The 12,250-nt window shown below is 40.7% G+C and overlaps 1 protein-coding gene across 1 annotated transcript in view; it reads right to left on the reverse strand.

The window, feature by feature from the left end:
* The window catches only part of LAMC1 (laminin subunit gamma 1), a 125,981-nt gene that overhangs the window by 5,805 nt on the left and 107,926 nt on the right, over window positions 1–12,250 (reverse strand). Inside the window, exons 19-26 of the mRNA XM_008701227.2 lie at window positions 8,737–8,942; window positions 8,224–8,303; window positions 6,479–6,616; window positions 5,799–5,943; window positions 4,442–4,591; window positions 4,067–4,181; window positions 2,901–3,100; window positions 1,217–1,375 (exon numbers count right to left, since the gene is read on the reverse strand). Of these exons, the coding sequence (XP_008699449.2) occupies window positions 1,217–1,375; window positions 2,901–3,100; window positions 4,067–4,181; window positions 4,442–4,591; window positions 5,799–5,943; window positions 6,479–6,616; window positions 8,224–8,303; window positions 8,737–8,942 (1,193 nt within the window). The remainder of the gene's footprint in view (window positions 1–1,216; window positions 1,376–2,900; window positions 3,101–4,066; window positions 4,182–4,441; window positions 4,592–5,798; window positions 5,944–6,478; window positions 6,617–8,223; window positions 8,304–8,736; window positions 8,943–12,250) is intronic.

Here is a 12,250-nt window from a genome sequence, read left to right on the forward strand (position 1 = left end):
GGTGAAAAAAGTTATGTGACACACTCCAACACTACCGGCTCAGTGCTGTGTCTCTCAGGATTGACGAAAACGCAAACGGGACAGGGTGTGGGAGGATGCTTTGTGTTCGTTATAAGTTATTTACCAAAAAGAACAAAAGATGGACCTTCTCCCACCTTTTGAATGGAATCCGTACCCTTTTTTGGAAGCTCATCAAGAGTACACTTCTCCTTCTTTCCACGGGCTCTACATCCGACATTTCTACAACCATACTAACCAGGAAACGCAGAGACCCTCAGCATACATGAGAAACGCAATATGGGAATTTCCATTGGAGGCACACCTTGCTATAGAAAATCTAGACAGTCGGAAACAAAAGCCAAAACCGTACTAAAATAAGGTGTTTGCACAGGGACGCTTCCTGTTATCACTTCCCTAGAGTCTTCTTTACCTAGATAAACAGGGTTAGTATTTCTCCTTTCTGTCCCAAGGTGAAAATGAGCCAGAGTAAAAGGCCTGTTTTTCAGCAGGAGTAGAGGAAAAAGGGTCCCTTGCTTGTACTGAAAGTACACAATTAAACAAGCTCATTACTGTGATTATAATCAGACTGAATTGCAAAGTTATGTTTCCACTGTGACTCCACTAAAGTCTTCTGAAAGCAAAATATAGCACACAACAGAAAAAGGCACCCTTGTTCTTTATTGGGCCACGCATTCCTAAGTCGGTGTTGTCACCAACAGTGTTGTGTATACACATCCTCACAAAAAGTTAACAAAAAAATAAATTAGATATAAGGTTGGTTTGTTTTTGTCATCTTCAAAAATGAAACACAAGAAACTGGTCTTTGCCTCTAGAAAGTAAGTTGCTGGGATAACAAGAGGGAAGAAATTAACTTTTCATTATATTCCTTTTTATTCCTTTCTCATTTTATACCATGTATGAGTCACCCATCCCAAAATACAAATACATACTTTTCAATGTCCTAAAACTTCAATGTGTAAAAAGAAGGTTTTGCTTTTCACTGAGAGAAGCTTTGGGATAGGACAATTGTGCAACAAGCCCCCAAGAGATCCAAATTCTTTGTCTTCTATGTAAGTCACTAACCCGACTCTTGGCCAGAAAACACAATAAAAAACAGAAGTCAATGTGAAAGAGACTCTTCTTAACAAGATGGGGACCTTTATCAGTCAACACCCTTCGCTTTCTGCCCACGAGCAAATAGGCCGAAACTGCTTACCATCCCTGCCATCATCATATCCTGGTCGGCGTCCTCTTGCTTTCTCTTCAGTTCCTTTTCTGCTTCCTGTAGCTGTTTCAACATACTGCTCACCTCGTTATCCAGGTCTGTAACTTCTGCAAAAGTCCTTTCGGCTTCTGCCTTGGTGCTGGTAGCGTTCTAGGCACACGATAAAGAACTGCTAATGAAAACAAGCTTTCCTCTTTCTACAGTACGCTCCCACACCTTTTATAATCTGTAGAATGGTTCGAAAATACAATCCAGAAAGAACAGGGCAGTAAATTATACTACACGTTGACTTAGGGTATCGTTTATTTGGGTTCCAAATAACAGTAAAGAAAAGCTAGTGTTATTGCCTCATAACAGCATTTTATATTTTATAAAACACTTCCATTTGTTTCCTCTTCTTTCTTTTCTTTTTTTTTTTAAGATTTTATTTATTTATTTGACAGAGAGAGACAGCCAGCGAGAGAGGGAACACAAGCAGGGGGAGTGGGAGAGAAAGAAGCAGGCTCATAGCGGAAGAGCCCGATGTGGGGCTTGATCCCACAATGCCGGGATCATGCCCTGAGCCGAAGGCAGACACTCAATGACTGTGTCACCCAGGCGCCCCGTTTCCTCTTATTTCTTATCCTTAATCCTTCTTGCTCTATCATTGCCATTTGTAGGTGAAGTCGCCTGGCTAGCAAAGGGTAAAACATTTAAACGGTGTACACTTCCCACCACACGGTATTGCTTAGACTATTGACTCCGATATAGTTTCAATTCAAACGTAGCAGCCTTGTTCTACTTGGCCATTCATCACAATGTATAAGAAGACCATGATCCTGATTTAGGAGTATTTTATAAAATATAATTAATCCCAAGACCAACTGTCCTAAACAAACGAAAAAATGTATGTGATTCTCGAACACATTCTTTTAGAATCCGTTCCAATCTCTCTTCTAAATAAAACAAACAGATTGACCTTTAAGTAGGAAAAAGCCAGCTTAAAGAAACTATTCTTTAAGATGATTGTAGAAAGGGGACGCCTGGGTGGCTCAGTTGCTGAAAGCATCTGTCTTCGGCTCAGGTCATAATCTCAGGGTCCTGGGATGGACCCCCCGTGTCAGACTCCATGCTCAGTGGGGAGTCCGCTTCTCCCTCTCCCTCTCCCTCTGCTTGTGCTCTGTCTCCCTCTCCAGTAAATAAATAAAATCCTAAAAAAATAAAAGGATGAGTAGGAAGAATCCTAGCAGTGGCAGCTAAATAAGGTGGGGCTCAGATATCACATATGCTGGAAAGAGAGGCCTAATAGTTGTGCTGACCTGGCACTCTACATAAGATTGAAAAAATGTCAGCTGTCCGTGTCAAAGAACTGTGTTTATTTAAGAAGAGTCTGATTTTTTTGTGGAAGGCGCTCTATGGGCCCATGAAGCCATCCCCCTCCTCACCACACAGACCCGCCATTGAAGAAACAGTAGAGATGGTCAAGGGCCCTTTCGATGATTTCAATGATTCTCCCTCTTCAGTCAATGTACTGACCTACTCTGCCCAGTAAAAAATGAACGAGGACAGTTCGAGATAATCTTACTGGACTTGAGGACGAAGTCTGTGAGGGCTTTCAGGGATCTGGAAAAAAACTGGAAAATGACTAGAGAAATACAGGAGCAAAGACTGCTGGGCAGAAGAGCGAAGCACACACCTTCTGGACGGCGCTGGCGATCCTCTCCGCCTCGTGGGCCTTGCTCTTGGCCTCAGTGGCGTCCGCGGCAGCATTGCCCAGCGCCAGCTGCGCCTCCCTCGTCTTTTCATTGGCTTCAATTATGGTCTGGTTGATGGCAGGGATTCTCCTTAAAGCGTCCTCTGCGGCGGTCTTGTTATCATTCACTCGCCTGTCGAAGTCTGAAACAAAGCAAGTTCGAGGAACGCATCTGAACTAGACTTTCCGCAAGCCAAAGCGACCCCTTCGGGAGCTGCAGCGGGATTTTGTTTCATGAACAATGAAAGTCAGGACAGCACCGAAGGCCTTAAAAGAACGAAGCGTACAGCTTTCGATTCTTACGAACGAACGTTTCTGGAAAGAAGTTTATTTCCGTGCAAAGCACTGAGTATGCCATTACTGCCACGGCAACCAATATTAAAAACAGCAGCTTATTTAGTGTTTACTGTGTGTTAGCTACTGAGTTAAGAGCTTTTTATATGCCTGTGATGCAGGCATTGCGTCATTTTTATACATGAGAACTGAAGACTAAAGAGGGAGATAATGTCCCCCAACGGTTCACAGAAATGAGAGGTAGATCAGGGATTCTAACCCAACCCCACTGACCCCAGAGCCGATACGGTCAACCATTATCCTGTAAAGCTTCCATATTTACAGAACCTATGGGCTACTTTATCAGGGGCAAGTCCAGGACTATACAGTGAATTGAGCACATGTCTTTTTTCTCTTGGGTTAGGACAGAAGGCACAAAGATTGAGAAGCAATTCGCAGAGAAAACTAAAAATAATCTCCATTTACCAGCATGAGCCAGCTACATAGGCATATCTAGATAACATGAGTTATTCCAATACCAGAAAATTTCCACTTTTCCGGTTTTGTTTTCATACTGAGGTATGAAGGGGTAAAAGGACATAGCTCTCAGATTTTCCTTTGAAATACCTCAGTATAAAAAAAAAGTAGGGTGGATATTGGGGGATGAAGTTAGTGCAGTAAAAATCATTAACTACTGAATCTGCATGATTGATCTTTCATATGGTATATGTTCTGAGAATCTCACGGTAAAAATTTAAAAAAAGAAAAAAAAAAAAAGGAAATCGCCTTAGTGAAGAAAGCATAGAAATTTACGCTGTTATGTGAGCCTTTCGTACCCTTCAGGTTGTTGAGAATGTCATTGGCTTCCTGTAAGGTGTTTCGTCCCTTTTTTGCAGCTTCTTCTGCAAGAGCCTTGGCGGCATCTGCCCGGGCTAGGAGCTGGTCAGCAGTCTGCAAACACACGGCAGATCAGAGGACAAACCCTCCAAGGGGAATCCTTTCTTTCTCCTAACAGACCAGGCACCTCCCCACTGCCACCTTGACACCCGCCAGCGTGGGGCAGCTAGGCTGGGGCTCCCCACAGAAGGCCGTGCTCTGAATTCCTGAGGGCCTGTGGACCCCGCACTTGGTCATGTCACAGACACAAGCTCACACTGGCATGGTTCCGGATTTTGCCTCAAGAAATGAAGCAACCTGCAAATTAACCCAACCTGCTGTTCGGTCTTTCCCTTCTCCAGAAGCTTCTTGACTTCAAGTTCCTTCCCCCTCATGTCTTCTCTGAGGTCCTCATAATCTTTCAATTTCTGGTCAATCAGACGGTCCAGATCTTCAGCTTCCTTCTTGATTTTATTAGCCTCATTCTGTGAAAAGCAAGATTGTGACATTTTAGACAAAACAATGAAACTGATGAAAAGGTAGGCTCAGTAACTCTGTAACACTTAACACTCAGACATATTTTTAAAAGAACACCACAGGTCAAAATTTTACACACTTTTTTTCCCCCTTAAATTGACGAACACTTTACACACAGGAAACTGCACACACATATATTTCCCTGTGTAACCAACACCCCAGTCAAGATACAGAATATTTCCACCCCAGGAAATTCCCTTGTATCTCTTTCCAGTCAGTTTCCACACCTATCTTTTTAACAACGCAGCTGCCACTGGTCTGGTGTTTATCACCGATTAGTTTTGCGTATTCTCAAATAGCAAATATGCAAGATCAGACAGTATGTACATGTCTGAAGAGACCTAACTAAACCCCAATGGTAAAAAAAATCAAGTCAACGCCTCCGATGTGAGAAGTGAAACTTAATAAGCTTCAAATTCAATGTGAAAAATAGAGCATTTATACAGGCCTGAAATGAAGATTCATGAGTATAGACGCAATAAAATCCTACCAATCCCCCAACATTTTAGCTGCCCGACAGCATCCTAATATAGCTCTTTCATTTAAACCACTTTTTTTTTATTTCTCTCTTGCTTTCAACCACAGAGTGCCTGGGCGTAAGGGTCTGGGTGTACTCTGCCCTAATAAATACAGATATATAATAATTTGGATTTATATTAAAGACTTAGGAATGATTACTCCTATCACTAAAGTAGTCTTTGCTATTTAATGTTTCTAATCAGGGGGTTCTTGATCTCAGTAAGTGAACATACCTGAAGCAGAACTCGACATCACCAGTGAGTCAGCCGGAGGACAGAGGAGGTCGGTACCAGTGACAGTTGCAGAGCCGTCAGAACAGCTCTCACCCCAACTGTGAGGGGTGTGTGCGTGTGCGTGCGTGTCTGGGGGGCGAGGGTGCATACTATATGTGTGTGCATGTGTGTGCACATGTGTCTGGGAGGTGAGGGTGCGTACTACGTGTGTGTATGTGTCATGTGCGTGTGTGTCTGGGGGGCAAGGGTGTGTACTACGTGTGTGTGTGCGTACGTGTGCGCATGTGTCTGGGGGTTAGGGTATGTACTGTGTGTGTGTGTGTGCGTGTGTGTCTGGGGGCAAGGGTGTGTACTACATGAGCGGCAGCCAGCACCCTGTGCACACAGCTTGCCCACCCCATACCTCCAGAGCTTCCGAGTCCACGGGCGTCAGCTGGGCAACGCTGGCATAGATCTCCACCGCTTTATCTCCAGCCCTCTTGGCCTCCTCGTGTACCCGGGCAGCTTGCTTCTCCAGGTCCTGTGACATGTTCTTCGCTTGCTCATACCTAAGGAACAGAAGATTTAACCAAAAACTTAGTTGCTTTTGGCATCTTAGTGTTAACCACATTCATTCAGGTTCAAATCACTGCAACAGAATTTCCAAAACTTCAAAGAAAATGTTATTATTTAAAACCAACACAGCTGAAATTTAGATCTCATCTCGTCACTTCTATTTATACCGTATGGTTTACCACATAGTACTTATTTTGGACACCTTTTAAATATCTGTAGCTCAAGTATATTTTCTCTCCTGACTCTATGATACTTTATCTCTTCTTCTTTGTTCATTTATGCAGAAATGTAAGTATCATGGCCAGTCTTGTTAGCTTTCTCTGCAGTTACAGGAACTGGTAGGCATAAAACCTCGGCGGCCCCACAGCCCCTGCTCTAATTACTGCACCATTTCAAAAGCACAATTAACGAAAGAAGTCTTACTGCATGAACGCATGCTCTGAACCCATCGCATTTCATTTCCCATTGAACTGGTGCTACTTGCAAGAACAACCGAAGGGCCCTAAGCCACTTTTAAATGACACTCACTTTCTATTAAGCTCTTCAATCTCAAGTGCTGTTTGATTTTCTCCTGCCAGTGTTCTCAGAAGCAGATTAAGTGCCTCAGTTGATGTCTCATTAGCTGTCTTCGCCACTCTTACAATATCATCAGCTTCTTGTTTATGGCTGTATTACGTAAAAGAAAAAATACACCATGAAACAGAACTATTTAATAGGAAAAGAAGCAGAATTTGGGTAATGCTTACCTTATTTTATACACACACACACACACACACACAAATGTGGACAGAGCTCTATAAATATTGAAAAAAATATTATAAATTTAGAATGTCACAATCATTTCAGTGGGGGCTAAGTTTATAATAACATTCTACAATCTAAAAAAATGGTATTTTCCAAGACGGTATTTTCCAAATGACATTTTCCTATAAAGTTTACAGGGGCAAATGGCTATAGTTCTTCAAAAAATTACTTCTAAATAAAATCAATGAAGAATAATTTATCTATAAAACCACATATGCCAACAAGAACTGATCTAGACATAAATACGAACCCCAGACCTAATGTATAATCCTCATGCTGGTTCAGTGACCACATAGTCTGGAAACAGCTTCCAACTATTCAGATTTCTCACACGCAACCTAATTACTGACCAGGAAAAGCAACCCAACACCAAATGGAAAGCAACATGTCAACAGGGAATGCAGCCAAATAATGCAAATTTCAGCTGAGGAACTGCTAAGGTTTTTTTCAGCTCTAAAATTTCATATTACAGTGTCACACTGCAGTATGAGGCCATTCCTTTTCAGTATAAGGTTTCTTTCAAAATTCATGTATGAAAGACACCAGAATTAGTTTGTTTTCAAGACCTAATTTCCCTGGGAGCTTTCCGTATGTTTTCAGCTACCTTCTTTTAATCAGAAAATCCAGCTACGAAACCATGAATGTCCTATGAACTAAATGACACAGCTCACACATTTACATTTACAAAGAATAGAAAGAGAGCACCTGTTAAAGCAAGAAGCCAAAGTAATTGCTCTGAATAATGACGCTAAAATTCTAACGTCGGGCTTACTTACGAACCCCACGCCCATGAGGTCTACTAGCTGTTGTATAATTCATTCAACAAACATTTACTGAGTACTTACTATATCCCAGACATTGTTTTAGGTATTGGAACTTTAGCAGTGAATGAAACACACAAAAACACCTGCCCTCGTGAAGTCTATGTTCTAGCAACTAGTTTAACAAATTTTTTCAATTCAATGCTCTCCTACAACTTAAAGTTTTTCCTAAGAAGCTACCTTATACTTAATAATTTAAAAAATCTCAAAAAAAAAGAGGAATTAAATGGTCTGTTTTCTTTGGCTGATTTTCAAAGGTGCTATGGGTTAGTAAACGTTTTCTATTAAAATCTGAGAGTTAAACATTTTTGTTAAAAATTTAAAAAATTAAAAAAATAATTCAACTGAGCTTCTTAGTCATCAACTTAAAGGTTTTGAAGTTAAAAAACTAAAAATGTTATGTTTTCTTTGAGATGTGCAAATATAATTTCCCTCCAAAGCATCATGTTCAAATATTCAAAGTAAATATTCTAATTTCAAAGGAGAGGCAAGAAAAGAGAACACACAGCCGATAACGTTTCAGAAAAGAGCCGACTTCACAAAAGTGGGTCATGTGCAAAGTGTTTGTGAGTAAAGGAGGGGACAGCATGTACACACTGTAAGGAAAGTTGCGGCTTAACCATGAAGACACAGGGATCTGGAGGTTACCGTTCAGCAAGCTTTCGTGCCTCTTCTGCCAGAAGAGTCATGTTGTTTGGGTCCCCTGTAGACTCTGGCTGAGTGATTGACTGAAGAGGAAATAAACAAAGCACTAATCTCAAAGGACAGAATTATTTAAATTTAATAAAGCAAGTGTCAGAACCAAATTTGTATTAGTGTTATTTAGTAAAAAGAATGCCTCATTGATTCAAAGATCTTTCGTTAATATTAGCATCCTTGGCTACAGATTACTATTTCTATTTTCATCAAAGGATAAAGGAAGTTTAAAATGACTAGTGCCGTAGAAGGAACAAAGCTAGAGGAAGGACCCAGATGTCCTTTGGTCTTTATCCAGTTTGTGATAACTGTTTAATGACACCTTTAAGCAACGTGGCTTTCTTGCTCCATGTTTAGAGACAAAAAGACACAAAGAGTCAATTTAGCTGAGGCATTCCGTGGACAGTAAGAGACTTGCTACAAATTACCAGGGGACTCCAGCCTCAGACCTTCCCAATCACTCACCACGTTGGCAACAGCAATCTTTGCTTTCTCAAGTTCTCGGGTCGCGATTTCAATCAACTGCTCTGTGCTTTCCACCCTGGCACGTGCTTGCTCAGCCAAGTTTCCAGTCTCTTCAATGGTATTGCGGATATTCTGTAAACGGCTAATTTGGCTGGATAAGGTGTTATTCACTCTCTGGAGGCGGTCCATCAAATTCTGGTCTACATCTGCAATGGCATTACAGAAGAAAGTCCATAAATGATCTGAAGGGGAGGGGGTACATATCTCACATGAAATCCAAGGCACAACTTTATTCTTCCAAACACAGATCTTTCTGATAAGCTTTCCTTAAGCCCATCGGCAGAACTGGTCAGTCCCTAGTGTGCCCAGTAGGACCTCCCCTGTTCCATTTATCACACTGGCTCTAACTGTGTGCCCGTCTGTCCCACTGGACTACGAGCTTCTCTTTCTTACTCATCACCATATGCCCAGTCTTACACAGTGACCGGCATAGAGGAGACACCCAAGAAATGTCTGAGGAAGGAAAGCTTTGATGTTCCAGCACATGCCAGATTTAATCATAAAAATACAATGTTATTGAAAGCACTATCAGCCCTGACAGCTGGACATTTTTCTAAACTAGGAAAAAATGAGGTTCAAAACAGATGTTGAAGTATGGCAAATTAAATTCATTTTGTATTTTAAACTAAATATAAGACTAAATACAGACTCTTGCTGCCCCCTCCCACCCCCTGGCAGAGCCAGGTAATTTCTTTTATACTGAGTTTTGCTTTTGAAGAGTTCTTCAAATTGTTCTTTACTGATTATGCCCATTCAACTTAAATCTCATACCTGGGTCTTAATAAATAAAAAGATAAATATACACCCATGTAAATATAATTCTGTCATCATTAAAATTCTCACATGTCATGAGGGTATATTAATATTCAAGAACCATTAAGTCCTATTCAAAATTGATCAGTTCGTATTTCAGCAAAATGCTCAGAGTTGGTGTCTAAATTTTCCAAGGAACGTGAAAAAGATGAGAGGTCAAAATTAAGATCAATAAAGATGAATATAGGTTTGGAAAATAACATCTTGTAAGCAGGGCCACCAAATACACGTGCAAAGTTGGTACAGTGTGAAACTCGACTTAAGTATACACAGGACCCTGCTTGAATGATTAGACAATTCTTTTATAATCTAAAGATTTTTAAGAAAATAACAAAAGACCAAAAAAAAGTTGAAATTGTAGAAAATCATTTAGACTCAGGAAGCATAACCAGCCACTGAAGTTATAAAAGCCCCTTTCCTGTAGACCTTCAGGAATGTAACAGATACCAATCTCTCTGGCCAGCTCTTTAGAGAAACATCAGGAACTGAAAAGAGAATAGATAATCTAACTGGTAGGATCACTTCAAATGCCTTCAAATTGCAAAACCTAATTGCACCATATAATCTCCTTTTAAAGCTGCAGAATAAACACAAGGTTAAACTACAAATAAATATTCAGGGATAGTTTGAAAGCATAAATCATTGTGGAGATATTCTTACTCTTGGCTAGTTTGAACCCAAGTAAGAAAGGTCAGCCAGGAACGCCACGAATCAAGTCTTAGTGGGAGTAGACTTTAACCCTAGCCTCACTATGGTGGCTCCCCGAGCTATGAGAAGCAGCAGCCCATTATGTTTCTGCCTTTCAAGTGGCTCAAGGGGAGGTATGACATCCATGGCTTTTGTTAAAGCTTCTGTCCAACAGAATCACCTGCTTGGGTAGAGGAAAGCAGGTGGTCATTATGGCCAGAGGAAGCCAGACGTAGCCGGGGCCACACCGAGACCTGGAACAGTGCTGGCTGACCTCCCTTTCTGGCCTCTTGACTATTCCCATGTGCTCATGGTGTGGCCACCACAGCTGCGTGCCAGACCCCAGCTCTCGGGGGAACTGAGCAGCACTTAAAGATAACCCCACATTCGATTCTTCAATGTTTATGGCAGGACAGACATGAATTTGTTGTTACAAGAGATACATTTATGGAAAACTGTGTGTCAAAAGTTTCTGCCAATAAATGAACATTCTAAAAAAAAACCCGACACTCGTGTTTATACAGAACAGGAAACATTTAAATTCTTCTTAATCTATGTTTAACACTTAAAATGTAACAACAACACAAAAGACAAACACACAACTAAAGTTAACATAAACTATTGACTGCTCACTTTATTTTTCAATTTCTAAAAATTTACCTTATAAACCAATTTCTGGACTCTCATATAAAAATTAAACAAAGTGGCTAAAACCAGATGCATCTCATTACTTCCTTATTTACTTCAATAATTTAATAAAATCAAAATTATATATATATATATATCAACAATAAGATATCTACAATAAGGATATCTACAATAAGAAATAAGTAATATATTTAATTTTTGTTGACCTATACCCTGACAGGAAGACCTCTCTAGCTTCAAATGGCTAGATTCATAAACTCAATAAAGAGGTCAGTCATTGTGGTCCCAAGTGTCCTGAAGTTAATGAACGATTACTGTGAGTATCTGTGAACACCTGTATCTCACTGATGGAAAGCCCCTAAACAAAAGGGACCTCAGCCAGATGGTGAGAACTTCGATAGAAGGAGCACAGTCTTATTTCTCTTTTCATCATCGGTATTTAGCACAATGCCTGGTATACTATAGGCACTCAGTAAGTGTAGAAAAGGATATGTCCACATTTAGAAAAAAAGCTTAATTCAGAGCAAGTAATAAAAATGTTAAAGTGATTTTAGGGGTGCCTGGGTGGCTCCATCGGTTGAGTGTCTGACTCGATTTTGGCTCAGGTCATGATCTAGGGACTATGAGATGGAGCCCCTTGTCAGGCTCCGCACTCAGCGAGGACTCTGCTGGAGATTCTCTCTCTCCCCTCCTCTGCCCCTCCCCCTGCTCACTCGCTCTTGCTCTCTCTCAAATAATTAAACCTTTTTTTAAAAAGTGATTTAAAAAGCAAGTAAATAATTTAAAATAACATTTTCTTACTTTCAAAGTTTTACAAACTCAGGTTCCTTTAAAGTTAATAAAGTATTTTAAAATAAGCTGTTTTCGGGGCGCCTGGGTGGCACAGCGGTTAAGCGTCTGCCTTCAGCTCAGGGCGTGATCCCGGCGTTATGGGTTCGAGCCCCACATCAGGCTCTTCTGCTATGAGCCTGCTTCTTCCTCTCCCACTCCCCCTGCTTGTGTTCCCTCTCTCGCTGGCTGTCTCTCTCTCTGTCGAATAAATAAATAAAATCTTTAAAAAAAAAATTAAAAAAAATAAAATAAAATAAGCTGTTCTCTAAATCTTAAGCCAGCTCCTCCTCTGCTTATCATCAGTCTCATCGGATAATGCTCAGAGGAGCAACGTGATTGCAAAGGACATTAAATATGCACATAATATAAAATACACACTTTTACATGATGTGACTAGCACATCTGTTCACTTATTAAATAGGATATTTCATAAGTAGAGACTAATTTCTAATCTTTCATAAATACCAGGTATCAC

Source organism: Ursus maritimus, unplaced genomic scaffold (genome assembly GCF_017311325.1).
Source record: "Ursus maritimus isolate PB19 unplaced genomic scaffold, ASM1731132v1 scaffold_2, whole genome shotgun sequence".
Taxonomy (NCBI): domain Eukaryota; kingdom Metazoa; phylum Chordata; class Mammalia; order Carnivora; family Ursidae; genus Ursus; species Ursus maritimus.